The following is an 18,671-nucleotide window of genomic DNA, read 5'->3' on the forward strand; positions in this document are numbered from 1 at the left end:
GTCCCCCGGCCGGTGCCCAGCTGCGGGCCGGCGCCGGGCCGCGCCCCCGACCGCTGGCTGATCATATCTGTGGGAGACGAGAGCGCATGGGGGGGCACCCCGCTCCCACCCCCAGACCCCCACCCCGCAAGTGGCTAGGGCCGGGGAGCAGAATCCCAGGAGGGCCGGGCCAGGGATGGAAAAATCTAGAAAAATCTAGAAATGCCCCCCCCCCCGCCGGCCTCGGCAGGGGCAGGATGGGGGCGCCGCGGAGGCCCCGCCCCGGGCCTCGGGGCCATTCCTGGGAGTCAGTGAAGCCCGTGGGAAGGGGCGGCCGCGCAGCCAAGCCTGGCTCCCCGGGGCGCGGGGCGCGGGCGGCCAGGCTTGGGGGAACTTGGCCCGACTAATGGCTCAGGGAAGCTGGGTGTGGGGGTCCACTTCCTCCAGCGCGGGCGGGGAGCCAGCGCCCCGGGCCCGCGTTCGCGCGCCACCTGCCGGAAGGCCGCGGCACTGCAGCCAGGGAGGCGCCCGGGACGGGACGGGACGCGAGGGGCAGGGGACACCCACCCCGTCCCCGCCAGGCCCCTCACCGAAGGCCTTGCGGGGCTCCGTGAGCTTCAGCGTGAAGGCGCGGCCCCGCGGGAGCTCCTTGAGCAGCCGGGCCACCTCGTAGTGGCGGCAGCCCAGCAGGCTCTGCCCGTTGATGGCCTCGATCATGTCGCCCACGCTGATGAGCTGGATGTGATCGATCACGCTGCCCTCCTTGATGCGCTGCGGGGAGGGGAGCAGCTGTCAATCATGATGCTGGTGGGGGGGGGGGAATGTCAATCGTGATGCTGGTACCCGGGCAGGGGGAGCTGTCAATCGTGATGCTGGGGGAGGGAACGCTACCAATCATGAGGTTGGTAACTGGACAGGGGAACTATCAATCACGATTCTGAAGGGAGCAAAAGGAGCTGTCCATCATGATGTTGGGACCCCAGGTCCTAAAGTCTGTTTCCAGCCCCTGAGCTCGGGGCGCCCAGCTCCCCGGCCCGTGCACCTTGATGAAGGCGTAGCCCGCGCCGTTGTCGGTGATGGTGAGCCCCAGCGCGTCCTCAGACTTGAACACTTCCACCTCCTTGCGCTGGCCCTTGACGTGAGCGAAGATGAAGTCCTCCAGGCCGATCTGCCCGCCGAGGAGCTTGTCCATGTCCACCTTGTGGGTGTTCAGGGTGCAGAACATCACCTGCAGGGGGCGGAGGGGAGCTGGGAGAAGAACTGGGAGGAAGGGGGCGCCCGTGCGCACGCCTGTCATCCCCGCTCCTCAGGAGGCTGAGATGTGAGGATCGGGTTGGAAGCCAGCCCGCTGGGGCAGGCCAGTGTGAGACTCCTCATCTCCTCATTAATCAGCGAAAAGCTGGAGGCAGAGCTGTTTGGGATAGTCAACTGCAGACAAGAGTCTCAGGGACTTTCCTGACCCGGCTGCCTTCCACCTGCGATCCTCACATCTCAGCCTCCTGGGCAGCTGGGCTTCTTGGTGGAAGCCATCAAGGCAGCGCCTGGTATGCAGAAGGCACTGGATAAATGCTTGACGAATGAATAAAGGAATGAATGGGCCTGGATGAAACCCCAGCTCCGCTAGAAGCCTGCAGCCACCTCCTGCTCAGTACTTTGGTGCCTGTCTCCACCCTGGCGGTCTTGGGGTGTTCTCCTGGGTTCCTGGGCCCCATGGATGGGGCGCAGCCCTCCCGGCCCCCCCAGGCGCGGTACCTCGGCGGCGGGCAGGCGGAAGGCCTCCGCGATCCTCCCGTACAGCTCCTTGACGTTGGTGAAGCCCTCGATGCGGCCCGTGGGGCTGCCGTGGGCCAGCTGGGTGTGGAAGACGAGGCGAGGCCGCAGGGCGGCGGGGGGCGGGGGCAGGCCCCCCTGCGGCCCCCCTGCGCCCCCGCCCAGGGGCCCCGGCTCCCCCTCGCCCAGCCCGCCCCGGCCCGGCTCGGCCTCTTCATTTTCCACCAGAGGCGGGGCCTTTTTCCGGCGCCCCAGACCCAGCGGCATGAGCGGTGAGAAGTGGAGGTTGGCCCAGGAGAGCTGCAGGGCGGGAAAGCGGGGGTCAGGGTTTGGGTGGCAGGGTTTTTTGGGGGGTGGGGGGTGTCCGTCCCTCGCTGTTACCCTTGGACAAGGCCAGATGAACATCACTGGATATCCCCGGGGTACTGATTCCGGGGAACACACCTCCTGAGTGCTTGATTTATTCTGATTTCTTTTGTCGGTCCTGGGGCTTGAACTCAGGGCCTGGGCGCTGTCCCTGAGCTTCTTTTGCTCAAGGCTAGCACTCTACCACTTGGGCCACAGCGCCACTTCCGGCTTTCTCTGTGTATGCGGTGCTGAGGAATCGAACCCAGGGCTTCACACATGCTAGGCAAGCGCTCTACCACTGAGCCACCTTCCCAGCCCCCATCAACTTTTTTTTAATCAGTCCTGAATTACATCCAAGGGTACTGAGGACTGGCTGTATTTAAAACACAGACCCAGCTGGGTGCTGATGGCTCTAGCTCAGGAAGCTGAGACCTAAGGATCGTGGTTCAAAGCCAGCCCAGGCAGGAAAGTCTGAGAATCTCTTACTTCCAGTAAACTACCAAAAAAGCCAGAAGTGGCGCTGTGGCTCAAGTGGTGGAGTGCTGGTCTTAGCAAAAGCTGCTCAAGGACAGTGTCCAGGCCTTGAGTTCAAGCCCCAGGAGTGGCACAAAACAAACAGCGCCTCCCCCTCCACCCAGGTGGGTTCAAATCCGGCAGTCTGGACGGTCTCCAGACTCTGCATCCTCTGCCTCGTGAATGCTGGGATTACAGGCATGCGTTACCACACCAGGCTTTCTCTTTACCTTCCTATCAGTTGTAGCTAGTGAGGCTCTGAGGAAAGACCTTGTGAGCGAGCGCGGGGAGGGGGGGGGTGCCGCCGGCGGGCAGATGACTAGCTCTGGCCAATGAGGAAGTGAGCTCAGCACTTCTGAGCCCAACCAAGCAGTGAATAACTGGAGTGAAACTTCCAGACTTGGGTAAGGTGGCCAGCTCTGCCTTAGTGATGACAGCTCATGGGAGTCACCCCCGAGCCGGACGTGGTGGCTCACGCCTGTAGTCCCAGCTACTCAGCAAGTTGAGGCAAGAGGACCAATCACTACGGCTCAGGAGTTTTAAGATCAGCCCGGCACGTAGCCAGACCTTGTCTCAAGAGTAAAAATTAAGCTGGGTGGCATGGCTGAAGCCTGTCATTCCGGCTCCTTGGGAGGCGGAGGTTGCAGAATAACAAGGGTTCGATGCCAGCCAGCCACAAAAGTTCGCAAGGCCCCCATGTGGCCCAATCTCAGGGTTGCAGCGGTGAGCAGAGTAGTGGGCGTGGCTTGGGCGGCAGCGTGAATGGCAGTGGGCACTGCCCAAGCTGCAGTGGGCGTGGCTCGCGTGACAGGGCTGAGCAAGTGGGTGTGACTCCGGCAGGGGGCGTGGCTCACATGGTCAGGGCCGCAGTGGGTGTGGCCTGAGGTGGGGGCGTGGCTCACACTGAAATGGGCGGGGCCAAGGCGACTCAGGAGGCGGTGAGTGGGGCTCAGCCGAAGGGGGCGTGGCTCAGGCGGCAAAGCTAACCCAAGGCCCTGAGTTCAAGCCCCAGCACCGCCAGAAACATCACCTTGGAGGGTGTTCGCTGCTGCAGCAAAGCCTGTGCTGGCAGACACGCCATCTTGCGCTATAACAGGACAAAGGCCGTGGAGGAGGGCGGTCCCTTCACATTCTATCAGGTGACTTCATAGCAGTCACGGTTTATCTAGGGAACCTTAGTGTTGAACCACAACCACATGGCCTAAAGATACGAGTCTCAGGATGTAACCAGTCAGCCCTGTTCTTTCTTCTTTTTCCCTCTGCCTTAATTTTTTGTTGGTTGTGAGGCTTGAACTCTGGGCCTGGGCGCTGTCCCTCAGCTCTTCAGCTCAAGGCGAGCGCTCTACCACTGAGCCACCTTCCCAGATTTTTTTTGTGGGTACTTAATATATTCCAAATACTTGCTGGGCTCAAGGGATCCTCCCACCTCGGCCTCCCAAGTGCTGGGACTACAGGCATCCACCACCATGCTTGGCTCCACGTCTCATGCCTATAATCTAACCCTGGCAACTCAGGAGGCTGAGATCTGAGAATAGTGGTTCAAAGCCACCAGCACAAAGCCAGAAATGGAGCTGTGGCTCAAATGGTAGAAAGCCACCCTTGAGTAAAAACAAACAAACAAAAAAGCCGAGCAAAAAGCCAGTGCCAGCACAGACACACACCAAACAAATTAGGAGGAAGAAGAATCATGTAACTACAATTTAGACATTGAGGCAGACAGCGAGCTAGAAAATGTATACGTATCTAATAACGTAATTGAGCAAGACAAGATCTTTGGTCAGTGAGGGTCTATCCCAAACAAGTGAAGAGGAACCAGACACCCGAACAGCAGGAGAAAGCATCCATGCAAACCAAGATCTGGGCAAGAATGTTCCAGATAGAAAGGAACAGCCAGTCAGCAAAGGCACCGGGTGGTTTCAGGTTTTGTTTTTTTTAATTGCTCATTTCCCCCCTCTGCACTGGGCTTCAACTCAAGGCCTTCCACTGGAGCCATGCTATAGCACATTCCTTTATAACCAGGGTATCACGCTTTAACCTGTGATCCCACTATTTCCACCCCCCAAGTAGCTGGGCTGACAGACATGACGCACCACACCCTTCGATGTTCCGTGTTCCGGCACACAAGGCCCTTCCTGGCCCCTCCCTTCGCACTGTGTGCCTGAGGGGCCATCCTGGATTTGGGGGAGCGCCGCTGGCTGTGGTGGTCACAAGTCCATTCATAAATCCATTCATTCATCCGTCCTCCACCATCCCCAGCTTCCAAACCAAAGTCACCCACCTAGACTACACAGCCGCCTCGTCTGGTCCGAAACCCCTGGGGCTTCACAATGGCAGCCAGAATGACCCTGGAAAACAGAAATCACCTCATTTTTGTTTTCTGCTGCGACCCTTGCCAGGACTCCTGCCTCACCCAGTGCCCTGTGGGCCTCAGAGTTCGGTCCTCACCTCCCGGCCCCCCCAATGGCCCATTCCCTCCACTGCCTAGGCCTCCTCACTGCTGCTCCAACACATGGGGCACGGGTGAGCCTCAGGGCCTTTGCACTGGCTGTGTCCTCTGCTCTCCCGGTGCCTCTCCACTTTTAGGTACAATAACAGCTTTTTTCTTTTTGTCAGTCATGAGGCTTGAACTCTGGGCCTGGACGTTGTCCCTGTGCTCTTCAGCTCAAGGCAAGCGTTCTACTGATTGAGCCATAGCACCATTTCTAGTTTTCTGGTGGTTCACTGGAGATAAGAGTCTCTTGGACTTTTCCTGCCCCAGCTGGCTTTGAAATGCGATCCTTAGATCTCAGCCTCCCGAGTAGCTAGGATGACAGGTATGAGCCGTTGGTGCCTGGCTCAAGAACGACTTTTCAAATTTTTAATTATTATTATTATGGAGTTTTTTTGGTGCCATTCCAGTCATGCTTTTTGCTGGTTATGGTGGAGATGGGAGTCTTTTTTTTTTTTGGGTCCATTCGTGGGGCCTGAACTCTGGGCTTGGGCACTGTCCCTCAGCTCTTCAGCTCAAGGTTAGCACTCTACCACTTGAGCCACAGCACCACTTCCGGCTTTTTCCTTTTTGCTTATGTGGTGCTGAGGAATCGAACCCAGGGCCTCATGCATGCAAGGCAAGCGTTCTACCACTGAGCCACCTTCCCAGCCCCTGGAGATGGGAATCTTACGGACTTTTCTGTCCTGCATGAGCTCAAACTGTGATCCTCCAAATCTCAGCCTGAGCCACTACTGTCCAGCCCTTTTTACACATTCATAACTCTTACTCTAGGTTGGTTCTTTTTGTGAATTGCTTCTTTTCAATCTTTGTCCTCTACATTTTATTATTTATTTAGTTAGGTTTTTTTTGTCCTCTACTTTTTAAAATGCATGGTCTATTTTTTTTTTTTTTTGGTTGGTCGTGGGGCTTGAACTCTGGGCCTGGGCGCTGTCCCTCAGCTCTTCAGCTCAAGGCGAGCGCTCTACCACTTGAGCCACAGCGCCACTTCCGGTTTTCTGGTGGTTTATTGGAGATAGGAGTCTCACGGTCTTTCCTGCCTGGAGCTGGCTTTGAACCGCGATCCTCAGATCTCAGCCTCCTGAGTAGCTAGGATGACAGGCGTGAGCCACCAGCACCCGGCCTGCATGGTCTATTTTTATGATTTCTTTCTTTTTTTTTTTAGGTCTAAGGCCTAGACTTGAACTCCGTGCGTGCAGCTCCGCTCACTGGCTAGCACTCGACCAACTGAGCCATGCTCCCATCTCCTATTCCTATTATATTTTGTCAAAATAGCCCGGCTATGTGGTCCAGGCTGGGCTGGAGCTGGCCATGTAATCTGGCCTCTCATTCTACTGCCACAGCTTCCCAAGTATTGGGATTACAGTCATGTACCACTGTGACCAGCAGGTCAGTTTACATTTAAACACAAAACAGAAGCCGCAATCCTGGCATTCGGGAGGCAGAGGCAGGAGGATCATAAATTCGAGGCCAAGCTGAACTACATAATAAAACTCTGTCTCAAAAAAAAAAAAAAAAGCATTAGCGGGGCACTGGTGGCTCACGCCTGTCATCCTAGCTACTCAGGAGGCTGAGATCTGAGGATCACGGTTCAAAGCCAGCCCAGGCAGGAAAGTCCGTGAGACTCTTATCTCTAATAAACCACCAGAAAACTGGAAGTGGCACTGTGGCTCAAGTGGTAGAGTGCTAGCCTCGAACTGAAGAGCTGAGGGAGAGTACCCAGGCCCAGAGTTCAAGCCCCATGACCAACAGCAATAAAAAAAAATAATAAATGTCTTATGATTATTACAATGACTTTTTTTTTGGTCAGTCATGGGGCTTGAACTCAGGACACTGCTCTGAGCTTCTTTTGCTCAAGGCTAGTGCTCTACCACTTGAGCCACAGCGCCACTTCTAGTTTTCTGGTGGTTCACTGGAGATAAGAGTTTCATATACTTTCCTACCAAGGCTGGCTTCTAACCTTGATCCTCAAATCTCAGCCTCCCGAGTAGCTGGGAGTATGGGTATAAACCACCGGCGCCTGGCCTATTATAATGATTTTGATGTCCATCAGCTTCCAGTCACTGGCCAGCACCCCAGTTTCTAAGATAATGCCCCCCACATTCCCACACACCACTCCACAGCCTCCTTCCTCCCCCTCTCCCCCATCAGTTCTTGTTGAGGCCAGGAAGACCAGTGACTAATAAATCCTCCAGGTCCTCAGACGCACGGTGGTGCCACTCACCAGCTGCGTGGCCGTGGCCGTTTCTTTAGTTCACGGGGCTCAGTTTCCTTGTCTGAAAAACAGGCAGAGTTCCTTGTTCTGAGGGCGAGGAAGGCAACCCAGAGACCTGCGCGCAGGTGCGACCTGCTCAGCTTCTTTTCTGTCACTAGTAAGAGGAAGTTCTTATTATTATCACCCTCACAATCACCATCCTGGTTATTCACCCTGCTGGGAAGGAACTCTAGGGTCTTGCATGTGGGCGTGGCCAGACCACACAAACCACACCCACCACAAAGGCCACGCCCCCAGGCCTCTGGCGCACCTATTACTGTCATTATTAGTGCCACCGTCTTCACGCCCCGCCAGATGCACCCTCCTCTGGTCTGCCTGCCAATCACCCTCCAGGGCCTCCTCCTCCAGGCAGCCCGCGCGGTTTGCTGGCATAGCCTGGCTCAAGTCCACAAACTTAATTACACACCGCCCTGACTGATCTCTTGTCTCTCAGTCTACAGGCTGCTATTTACTTCGGTGTCTCTATTTTAAAACGTGAGCCAGATGGCACGGCTCCTCTTGTTTCAGACCTGAACAATGGATCCCACCCTTCAGGGGGGTAATTCCAAGAGCCACAGTTCCTGGAGGGATGATGAGCAAACTGGCCCTGGACTTCAAGCCTCCAGATCTCAGCCACCTGAGTGACTGGGATTGCAGGAGTCAGCCACCAGTGCCCAAGGTCTTTGTTTTTTGAGGCAGCCCAGGCTGGCCTCAAACTCTTGATCCTCCGGACTCTGCCTGCCCAGTGCTGTGCAACACCACACCAGCCCACCTCCATGCCTACAGTTCTTCAACAGCACCCCCTGTGCATGCCCAAATCAGTTCCCCAACATGCCTCCGGGGGGGAGGTTACCCCACTTTCTCTGAACCTAGAGACAAAGGAGAGTTTGCCGTGAGGCTCCTGGATTTGGTGAAGTCCCAGGACCTGGTCCTTCCATTCCCGGGAAAGATCTGAAGTTCAGCAACTCCACCACCAAAATGAAGCCAAGTGGAGGTGATTGGGGCAGGGGGGTGAACAAGAAGTAAGGAAAGGGGTTCTCTCTGCATACTAGGGGTGAGGCACCACACCCCGCCCCTTCCCCCCTCCCCCCCAGTTGGTTTTGCTTTGGAGAAGGCAGGCAGGAGGCATCTGATTCACTCTTGAAAAACCGGCTTGGAGTGTTTCCGGGGAGACCGCCCACTGCACCTTGTAGGTCCAAGCTGCCCTGGGCTCCCTCCCTCCAGGCACCCAGGACCCCAGCGTTCTGGCTCCCCCTCACAGGAAAGCGATGGAAGGCTAGGGTGAGCTGTAGTAACTCAGGCGTCCCAGCCTTGCCTCTCCAGAGCCGGGAACAAGGGAGCTGGAGGGCAGGCAGCTTCCTGCGTGAGCAGCTGGGGCCTGGTGCCCGGTGAGGAAGGGAAGGAGGGACGCAAAGACCAGCAGGTGCTGCTCTGATGTGAATGGGGGTGGGGCGAGGCCCTGTACCCACGAGCACCAGCCCTGGCCCCCGGGGTCAGCTGGCACCCTGGGCCATCTGGACTGGTGGAGGGTTCCCTAAGACACAGGTTCGAGTCCAGGGCTGTATGACCTTGGGTAAGTCAGTCTCCCTCTCTGGGCACCCTGCTTCACCTCTTAACTGAAGTTAAACAGCTCCCCCTGCTCCTCGACGTGTTTTGATTCAATGATCCGTGCCCCCAGCTTGCTGCTGCTGCTAATGATCATTACTATTATTAGTTATTATTATTATTGGTTCACACCGCTTCCCGGAGGCCCCGCAGGGCTCGGGGTGTTGCCCGGGCGGGGGTCCCCGCGCCTGTCTCTGCCAGGACCCGTGCTGTCCACAGCAGGAAAAGTGGGGGGCAGGGATCTGGCCCGAGACACCCCCCACCCCCCGCCAGCAGCGGGTGGCGTCGGTCCCCGGCCATCGGCGCCGAGGAAGCTGACCCTGGGGTCCCGCGTCTGGGCACCCCGCCGCCCCCCCGGAGCTCCCCGGCAGCCTCACGCGCCGGCCCCACCCTGCGCGATCGGCGCCTGCGACCCCCTCCCCCGAGGCCGCGTGGGGTTCCCCGGAGCGGCCGCACCCACCCCGCGGCGCGGGACACTCACCCCAGGCCCCGCCGCCGCCCCGCGCGTCCGGCTCGGCCCTCCGCAAACTCCGGCTCGGGCCTCTCCCGCAGCGGCGGCCAGCAGGGCGGGGCCGGAGACTCAGAGCCACCAATCAGCGGTGAGCGCCCGGCACGCCGAGCCAATCAGCGTCTCGCTGCTTTGGGCGGAACGGATGGAGACATTCCTGAGGGATCCCCCCCTCCCCGCCTCCCTGGGCCGTGCTGATCTCCCCCAGCGCCGCGGCGCAGTGGACCGTTCCGCCCCGCCTAAGTAGGCGGCGGACTGTACCACCGCGGCGCTGCGGGGGGAGGAAGGTCTTCGGGCTCTGAGCCAATCGCGGACGAGGAAAGAAGCGAGCAGCCAATGGGAAGACGGGACTCCTGGACCACGTGCTGGCGGCCGAGGGTCGCTGGGGAAGGGGAGGGGGTGTGCTCCTGGGGTTAAAGGGCGAGGGACTGGCTGTGGGAATCAGGGGACCCTGGCCGAGTTTCGGGGCGGAGGACGGATGTGAAGTGTCCACGTCCGGAAAAGTAAGCCCTTTGGGATTGTCGGGAGGGGTCGGCGCCCCCCAGCCCAGTCCCCGCTTCCCGGCCCCCTCGGCCCCATCCCGCCATCCTTAGGGCGAATAAAACGATTCATTCATTCCTGTCGGGGGGGCGGGAGGCGCAGGGATGAATAGGGAGGGTCCCGGGTGTCCCTGTTTCTTGGGGTGCACAATGGACAAAAGCAATTCATTCATTCAGCAGCTATGGAACGTGGCCCCCTGCGCGGTGCCAGGCTCGGCCCACCTCTGCACAGGCATCGGCGAGGTCGGGGAGAGGGGTGCCCCGGCAGAGACCAAGGCGGGGTGACATGGACTTGTTGGCTTTCTGGTAAACCGAGCACCTTACCACATGCTCGATCAGGGATGGCGCCTGAGTACCCCCAGCCGCCACCGTGAGGAAGTTGCCCTTTCTGGGCTCAACTCCCCTGTCTACCCAGGCCCGGGCAGACACTGGTCTCTGGTCAAATCCTGCTCCTCCTCACCCATTCCTCCCCTCCCCTCCCCTGGTCCCTCATGTCAGAAAACCCCTTGTGGACGCAAGCTTGACTTGTTTTTTGTGCAAGATCCAGGGGCTTGAACTCGTGGCTTGGGCACTGTCCCTGCCTGAGCTTTTGTGCTCAAGGCTAGTGCTCTACCCCTCGAGCCACAGCTCCACTTCCAGTTGGGAGGGAATTAATTGGAGGGAAGAGTCTCATGGACTTTCCTGCCCAAGCAGGCTTTGAACTGCCATCCTCAGATCTGAGTTTCCTGAATAGCTAGGATTACAAAGGTGAGCCGCCCGTGTTGGTGACAATCAACCCCAAGGTGGCCTCAAGTGTAAGAAAGAAAAACACAAATGGGCTTGTGGTATTGGCTAGAAAGCTGTTTCGGGGACAGGTGAAGTTTCCTGGTTCTTGTTCAAACCCTGCCACTCCAGCTGCTGGGGTGAGACCAGGCATTTGCTGTGCATCTTGGGAATTGTAGTTTCTGGGAGGCTTTTAATTTGGTTCTGAGACCCAGATAGGGATTAGGTCTTCCCAGTTTCCAGGGATTGCCAAACATGTCAGCCTTAGCCCCGGGCCTACAGGAGGGCACAACGGAAGGGGATCCTGGCCTGGGGTGCAGCTGCTGGTTGGCTGGCCCCACCTAGCTAACAGTCGTGACCGGGCCAGGGCAGGGGCTGGCACAGCCATTGTCCTTCCTCTCCAGTCTCTCAGCCTCCTCCTAATGGAGGGGACAAGTCGGTGGCCACCATCTTCTGTGACCCTGGTTCACCTCCCTCTTAAGGAAGTGCCCCAGAGAAGAGGGTCGTGAGATCCCCAAGGGCCTGGGGCAGCCCTGGGTGCATCCTGCCCAAATTTATGGCACATGTGGCATGCCTGAGAGCGGAGGCCCTTGCTGGGGGAGAAAACAGTAAATCGCCATTTGGTAGTGTCAACTAATCCATGCAGAAAGCCAGGGGTGGTGGAGCACACCTGTAATCCCAGACTTTGTGAATTGGAAGATAAGAGGATAATGGAGACTAGAGGATTGTGAATTGGAGATGACTTGGGGCTACGTAATGAGACCTTCTCTCAATTTTTAAAATCACCATTTTGCTCTCACCGGAGGAATAAGCGGTTCAAGGGAAGGCAAATGGATGTTCACACTGTTTCTAAGGATGAGTGATTTGCCTGCCTGCCTTCTTTCCTTCCTTCCTTCCTTCTTTCCTCCCCTTTTCCTCCCTCCCTGTGTGTGTCTGTGTCTCTGTGTTTCAGGATTTAAAGCCCTGGGTACTGTCTCTTAAGCTTTTCCCCTCCAGGCTAGGGTTCTATCACTTGATCCTGGCATTTTGATGGTTCACTGGAGGCAAGAGTCTCACAGACTTTTCTGTCTGGCCTGGCTTTGAACATGGATTTCAGATCTGAGTCCCCTACGATTACAGGCATGAAGCTAGATGCCGATCTCTCTCCTCTCTCCTCCCTCCCCTTTTCCTTCCCTTCTCTCTCTCTTCTCTTTCTTTTTGTTCTTTCTTTCCTTTTTTTTTTTTTAAATCAGTTGCGGGACTTGAACTCTGGGCCTTAGCACTGCTCCTCAGCTCTTCAGCTCAATGTAAGCGCTCTACCACTTGAGCCACAGCGCCACTTCTGGTTTTCTGGTAGTTTATTGGCGATAAGAGTCTCATGGACTTTTCTGCCTGGGCTGCATTGAACCGTGATCCTTACATCTCAGCCTCCTGAGTAGCTAGGATTACAGGTGTGAGCCACAGATGCCTGGCTGGAGGCCTGTATTTTAATAGAAAATTGAGATGTCTGCCTAGTGCTATTTGGAGATGAAGTTTAGTGCAGTGAGGTCAAGATCCCTACCCTTCTCTCCTCCCATGCTCTCTGGGCTCAGCCTCATGGGGCTCTTGGCTGTGGTTTCTGGAGTAACCCATGTCTCAGGACCTTTGCACAGGCTGCTCCTTCTGTCTGCAGGACCTTCCCTCCCCGTCCACGTAGCTCTCTCCTACCTCCTTCATCTTTGTTCAAACATCACCTTCTTGGCATTTGCTACGTTATTTAAAAATGTACCCAACACTCTCCACCCACTAGCTTTCTATTTCTATTTACTTATTTCTTTTCTACCACCCCCACTTGACCATTAGTTCCAAAAGGAGAGTTTTTTTTCTCTTTTCTTCTCTCCCTCCCTTTCTCCCCCATCCCCTTCTTCCCTTCTCTTCCTTTCCTCCTTTTGAAAATTGGCAGGCTGGGAATCGAACCCAGGACCTCTGAGCATGCTGGGCAATGAGCTCACTCAGCCACGCCCCTTAACCCAGAGCCACGCCCCCACTAGCCAGCCACACCTCATAGCAGCTAAGTCTTCCAGGCCACACTCCGTGTTTAGCCACACCCCTAGGTCTGAGCCATGCCCCCAGTCCTAGGACATTTCCTGGGCTGGTAATCAGAGATTCATAGTTATCTCCATGGACGGCTAACTAAGTGACAATTACTATGTCATCAGCAATAATGGGAATGGCAGAGCAAATGCTGGTGGCTCACACCTGTAATCCTAGCTAGTCAGTAGGCCGAGATCTGAGGATCACGGTTCAAAGCCTTCAAACTGCCAGGACTGGCAGGAAAGTCTGTGAGACTCATCTCCAACGAACCACCAGAAAGCCCTAAGTGGCGCTGTGGCTCAAGTGGAAGAGTGCTTGCCTTGAGCTGAAGAGCTGAGGGCAGGCCCAGAGTTCAAGCCCCATGACTGACAAGAAAAATAAGAAGAAGGGAATGGCAAATATTTATGCTCAGCACTCACTCTATCTATCTATACACACACACATATATACATATATTTCAGCCTCCTGCGTAGTTATGATGAAAGCCATGAGCCACAGGTGCCTAGCTATACTGTATAATTTTAAATGGTGCCAAGGATTGAACCCAGGGCCTTGTGCACATTCAGCCCATACTGTGCCAGTAAGCCACACCCCGGCCTCAGGAGCTTTTTTTTTTTCCTTTCCTTTACCAGCACTGGGCTTAGAATCCAGAAACATGTGTTTGCTAGGCAGGTGCTGAACTGATGAGACACGTCCCCAGCTGTTTTGCTTTTGTGATTTTTCAGATGAGGTCTTGTGGTTTTGCCTGATCCCGTTCAGATTCCCAGCCTCCTGTTTCCACTTTTTGCACAGATGGAGTGACAGGTGTTGTATCGCCGCACCCCGAGCTGACTGGTGGAGATGGGGTGTCCAGCTGCTTTTCATCCCATAGCCTCATTCAGTCCTGAATCTTCACTTCTCCATTCTCGAAGGCGGCCAGCCTCACAGAGGTAAAGGCACTTTCCCAATACACACAGTGGCCGAGGGCAGAGCTGTCATTCAAACTCAAGCAGCCGGGCTGCAAGGAGGCAGTTCCCACAATGGGGCACACTTCTGGGAGCACTAGTTTCTCTGAGGATGTGTGTGTGTGTGTGTGTGTCCTGGGGTTTGAACTCAGGACCTGAGTGCTGTCCCTGAGCTTTTTTTTCCCACTCAAGGCTGGAGCTCTACCACTTAAGTTACAACTCCACTTGCAGCTTTTTGCTCCTTCATTGGCGATGAGTCTTCTGGGCTTTCCTTCTCAGGCTGGCTTTGCACTGTGATCCTCAGATCTCAGCCTCCTGAGTAGCTAGGATGAGGCGCGTGGGCTTGTAGAGAATGAGGAGCAGCGTCAGCGGCGAGTGGGGCTGGCTCTCCCTGTGTGGGGCGGAGGTGTGATTGACAGGCGTGGTCCTCCCCACACCACAGGTGCCCTCCTCCCCACTGCAGAAGCGGAGGTCCAGGGCTGAAGTCTCCTCTCCAAGGCCACACAGCTGGAGACAGCAAGCTGGCCTTCCCACCTGGAATCAGGAAGAAGGGGGAGCGGGCAGGGGGGTCCTTAAGTCTCTCACAAACCTCAAAGAATTGGAAGTGGAGCTGTGGCTCAAGTGGTAGAAAACAGCCTTGAGGAAAGAAAGCTCTGGGACTGAGTCAGCCTCCGAGTTCAAGCCCCAGGACTGGCACACATAATACACACCCCAAGTTCTTTTCTCATTCTGTGGCTCAAGTGGCAGAGTGCGGCGGAGCAGGCCAGCTCAGGGAGCTCCGCGAGGCCCTGAGTTCAGCCTCCCTTATGGCCTAATCCACCAGTGGACTCAAATAAGTTTGAAGAGCTGGGCGTGGCCATTGTGGGGGGTGTGGCCAAGGGGGCGTGGCTCCGTGGTGAATCCCATACTTGCGCATACACACAGAATCAACACATTGTCTGGGTTTCCTCACCTACCGTGGTGGTGCTGAGGCCGAAAGGAAAGGAAGGGCTGGGAGGAAGCGCGTGTGTCCGAGTGAAGTGTGTTCCTACAGCGGCTCAGCCGGGCGTGGGGCCTGGGATCGTGGGTGGGGTGGGAGTGAGGGCTGGCATTCTGGCCCTTTCCAGCAGCTAAGAAATGAAACTACAAATTCAGATGTAGTTGCTTGTTTCTGTAAGCGCAGCTTTTCTCCGGGATGCCTACCAGTGCTTGAACCACCGCCACCACGCCACTGCTTGGGTGCTGGGCTCCAGGGGGAAAGAAGCCCAAGAACCAGGTATGTGGGGTGCCCACTTGGCATCCAGCACTCAGGAGGCTGAGGCGGGAGGACGCCAAGGTCAAGGCGTCTGAGAAAGAAGGCATTCTGGGGACAAGGGGGACCACGGCCTGGGCACCTGCCACCTCTGCTGTGCCCGTAGCTCTGTAGCTGAGCCACGTTAGTTCCCATCCCACGACCATCTGCCTACATGTGACTAACACCGGGTACCAACGCCTGTAGACCTTTGCCATCTACATATGCCACCGGCCACAAGCACCCGCAGGGCCTGAGCATCTGATCTGTGGCTAGAGGTGTGTTTGGTGTTGGTACAGAAGCTTGAACTCAGGACATTGCACTTTTTGCTTGGCTTTTTTTTTTTTTTCTCAACGTTGGCACTCTACCACTTGAGCCACAGCTCGACTTCTGGCTGTTTGGTGGTCAATTGGACATAACAGTGTCACAGACTTTCCTGCCTGGGCCGGCTTCCAACTGTATAACCCTTAGAACTCAGCCTCCTGAGTAGCTGGGATTACAGGTGTGAGCCACCATACCCAGCCCCTTCGGTGACTTCTCATGAAAGCTTTTCAAATCCTTTGTAGCCTGGCTCAGTGGTGTAACGCTTTAGAGGTACAAAGCCCTGGGTTCTCTCCTTAGTACCGTACAGACCAAGACTTAAAAAAAACCAAATCCAACCCCAAACAAGACTCAAACCACACGACAGCAAACAGGTTGCTTTAAGCCTGTGTAATTACATATTTTACAATAAAACTAACTGCTCATAAAACAAACGCAGAGTAAAAGCTTTGGTGGTCTGTTAAGCAGGGGAGGGCATCCACCTGGGGCAGGGCTCCCCTCTTCAAGCTGAAATTGTGGTTGTGGCCTGGCTAAGCCGGTGATACCGCAGCCTCAAGCGGAAACAAAGATGAGCTCAGGCCACTGGTCTGAACGTTTGGATCCGGTTAGGATGGCCTGAAGCTAGCTACCACCTGCTCTTTTCCCCCTCTAGCCCCCCCTCCTGCCTTCTTCCCACCCCTCTCAACCCACACCAAGCCCCCAAACAGATTCTCAGGACCGCTCCCCCAAGGTTTTGCATTAAGTCTTTAATGTTGTCACGCACTTCAATGACAATCAACACACTTTGGTCTAGTGTCGGCAGTGGCAACTTACAATGAGAGGGAAGGTCTGCGCCCCACCTGGCCCGCAGAGGATGGACGGACAGACATCTCTGGGGCAATCCCCCACCCCAAATGTCCTTCCCCATGGTCCACAGAGCGGCAGCCGCGTGGCCCCCGTACTTGTGTCCGCCAGCTTCACAAGAAATTAGAAAAAGCTATTTACGCACGCTCCAGAATGCTCCTGAAATCAGAAGCAAAGACCCTTTTATCAAAAGGGGTCACAGCCGGGCGCTGTGCAAAATCCAGGAAGGGTCAAGGTCCCTTGGAGAGAGATAAAAGAGTCCAACAGAGAACACGCACCCCAGGCCCTGGACAGCCCAGGGTGCCCAAGGATTGCATCAGGGACAAAGACATCCCAAAAGTCAGCCCAGATGTGGAGGTTGAGGGGACCCCTGCTATGGCCGGGACCCAGGCCCTGCTGGCCTGAGGTATCGCTTGAGCGGGAGCCAGGCAGTTTTCCATCTGCGGTGACCAACCACAGACAAAGGGAGGGAGTCCCCGGCAGGGCAGGGCAGGGCAGGGCAGGGCAGGGCAGGGCAGGGCAGGGCAGGGCAGGGCAGGGGTGACACGTGTGGGCTCACAGGAATGAATCACACGACACGACTGGGTACAGGGGGGCTCCGGGGAGGAGCAGAGGGTGGCCTGGTCCCTTCCTGCGGCTCCCACCGCCTCCGCCCTAGCGCTCGAAAAACCACCGGAAGTCTGGTGCGGACTTTGAAAGAGTGTAATATATTCTCTGGAAAACATTGAGTCCGAAAGCCTCCCCGGGCCCTCCCGCCCTGGGAGGGGGGGCTGCTCCCGGTGCCCCAGTGCTCCCCCAATGGTACGGGGGTGCCATGCAGGAGTCTGGCAAGGTCCCTGGTGGGGCCCGGGGTGAGCGACTATATGGGCAGAACCTGCTCCAGGACGGTCCTGGACGTCTGCGGGATCCTTTCGGGGAAGACCACTTCGAACTCGATGATGAGGTCCCCTCGCTTCTCGGGCGTTTTGGGGAGAGGGAGGCCTTCTCCGGGGACTTTCCGCCGCATGCCAGGTCTGATGACATCTTTGAATACCACGGGGATGGTCCTGCCGTCCAGAGTGGGGACGCTCACCGTGCAGCCGCAGAGAGCCTTGGGAAGGAAGCAACAGGAGGTGGGCATTGGAGGGAAGCCAGCTGGGGGGGGAGGGGATCCGTGGCCGCCCCTGCAGGTGACACCGCGCGCTCCTTACCTCTCGGAGGCTGATCCTGGCTGGATACACCACGTCGGAGCCGTCCCGTTTGAAGATGTTGTGGGGCTTGTCCTTTAAAACAAAGACAATGTCGGCGGGGATGTTGCTGGAGGTCTGGTCCCCTTCCTTGGGGAAGGTGATCTTGGTCCCTTCTTTCCACCCTCTCTTCACTTCGATGGTCAAGATCTTGTCTTCGTTCCGGATGCTTTTGCCGTCGGGGTTGAGGCGCTTGTGGGAGATTTTCATCTTCTTGGTGCAGCCGCTGTAGATCTCTTCCAGGGAGACGCGGAGGTCGTGGGTGACGGGGGGATCTTGCTTCTTCCGTGTGGGCTCTTGGGTAGGGCGTGAGCGGCTCCCGAAGTTCATGTTGGTAAAGCCCCCGATGCCCATGGGGAAGGCGGAGAACGGGTCGTCCACGTCCATGCCTTCCTCCCCGTTCCGCTGGCCAAAGAAGGTGTCAAAGGGGTTCCTGCCTCCGAAGATCTCGGCAAACATGGCGTGGGGGTCTCCGTGGAATGTGTAGCTGAAAGATGTGCCATTGGCGCCGCCGCCGCCGCCGCTGGGGCCGCCACCTTTGAGGCCTGCAGGGCAACAACCACGAGTGAGGCCCAGCCTCTTGGGGTAGACAGACAGCTAGGGGATCATGGTCCAAGGAGCAAAGGCTCTTAAGACCCAGCCTAGTAGCCAGCAGGGTGAGGGGGTGGTCACCCCTCCCTTTTCTCCCAGCTATGTGGGAGGATTGAGGTAGGAGGACCAATCCCCAAGGCCAGACCTAGGCCTACTTGAAAACCTTGAGCCAAGAGCTGGTGGGTCTCCACTGTAATCCCGACTACTCAGAGGCTAATACCTGAGGGTCAAGGTTAAAGCCAGTCAGGGCGTGAAAATCCCCAGAACTTTCACTTCCAATTAAGCAGCAAGAAGCCAGAAGTTGAGGTAAGGCTCGAGTAGTACAACCCCAGCCCTGAGTGGAAAACCTAAGCAAGCCAGTAAGACTTTGAATTCAAGCCCCAGTGTAAGCAGAGAGAGACAACAAACAAAAATCAACCAATGAAAAAAAAGCAACAGGGGGTTCAGGCATGGCACATGGGGAAGTGTGGAAGGCCCAGAGTTCAAATCCCAGGAACAGCCAAAAAACCGCAACACCCCAAAAACAAAAGCAAAAGCCAGTCAGCCGACAACCAAAAAAAACAAAACAAAGCCGGGCGCTGGTGGCTCACGCCTGTAATCCTAGCTACTCAGGAGGCTGAGATCTGAGGATCGCGGTTCAAAGCCAGCCCGGGCAGGA

At 56.5% G+C, this 18,671-nt stretch overlaps 2 protein-coding genes across 2 annotated transcripts in view; both read right to left on the reverse strand.

Annotated features, from left to right (window-relative positions):
* The window catches only part of Gipc1 (GIPC PDZ domain containing family, member 1), a 10,707-nt gene extending 1,185 nt beyond the window's left edge, over positions 1–9,522 (reverse strand). Inside the window, exons 1-7 of the mRNA XM_013034167.1 lie at positions 9,439–9,522; positions 7,323–7,374; positions 4,889–4,955; positions 1,732–2,049; positions 1,022–1,207; positions 570–750; positions 1–67 (exon numbers count right to left, since the gene is read on the reverse strand). The exon at positions 1–67 is cut by the window's left edge and continues 5 nt beyond it. Of these exons, the coding sequence (XP_012889621.1) occupies positions 1–67; positions 570–750; positions 1,022–1,207; positions 1,732–2,016 (719 nt within the window). The 5' untranslated portion in view covers positions 2,017–2,049; positions 4,889–4,955; positions 7,323–7,374; positions 9,439–9,522. The remainder of the gene's footprint in view (positions 68–569; positions 751–1,021; positions 1,208–1,731; positions 2,050–4,888; positions 4,956–7,322; positions 7,375–9,438) is intronic.
* Positions 9,523–16,733: 7,211 nt separating this feature from the next.
* On the reverse strand, positions 16,734–18,418 carry Dnajb1 (DnaJ (Hsp40) homolog, subfamily B, member 1). Its single transcript, XM_013034252.1, has 2 exons — positions 17,387–18,418; positions 16,734–17,286 (listed from the first exon to the last, which is right to left on the reverse strand). Exons 1-2 carry the CDS (start codon positions 17,879–17,881, stop codon positions 17,056–17,058), a joined length of 726 nt encoding a protein of 241 aa, XP_012889706.1. The 5' UTR covers positions 17,882–18,418; the 3' UTR covers positions 16,734–17,055.
* Between the last annotated feature and the right edge of the window lie 253 nt (positions 18,419–18,671).

This window comes from Dipodomys ordii, unplaced genomic scaffold (genome assembly GCF_000151885.1).
Source record: "Dipodomys ordii isolate 6190 unplaced genomic scaffold, Dord_2.0 Scaffold184, whole genome shotgun sequence".
NCBI lineage: Eukaryota > Metazoa > Chordata > Mammalia > Rodentia > Heteromyidae > Dipodomys > Dipodomys ordii.

Bases quoted from the DNA above. Each gene is read 5' to 3' on its own strand.
- Dnajb1 (XM_013034252.1), bottom strand. From the start codon at position 17,881: ATGTTTGCCGAGATCTTCGGAGGCAGGAACCCCTTTGACACCTTCTTT. The intron at 17,287-17,386 runs GTAAGGAGCGCG...TTCCTTCCCAAG, and splicing joins CCAGGATCAGCCTCCGAGAG to GCTCTCTGCGGCTGCACGGT.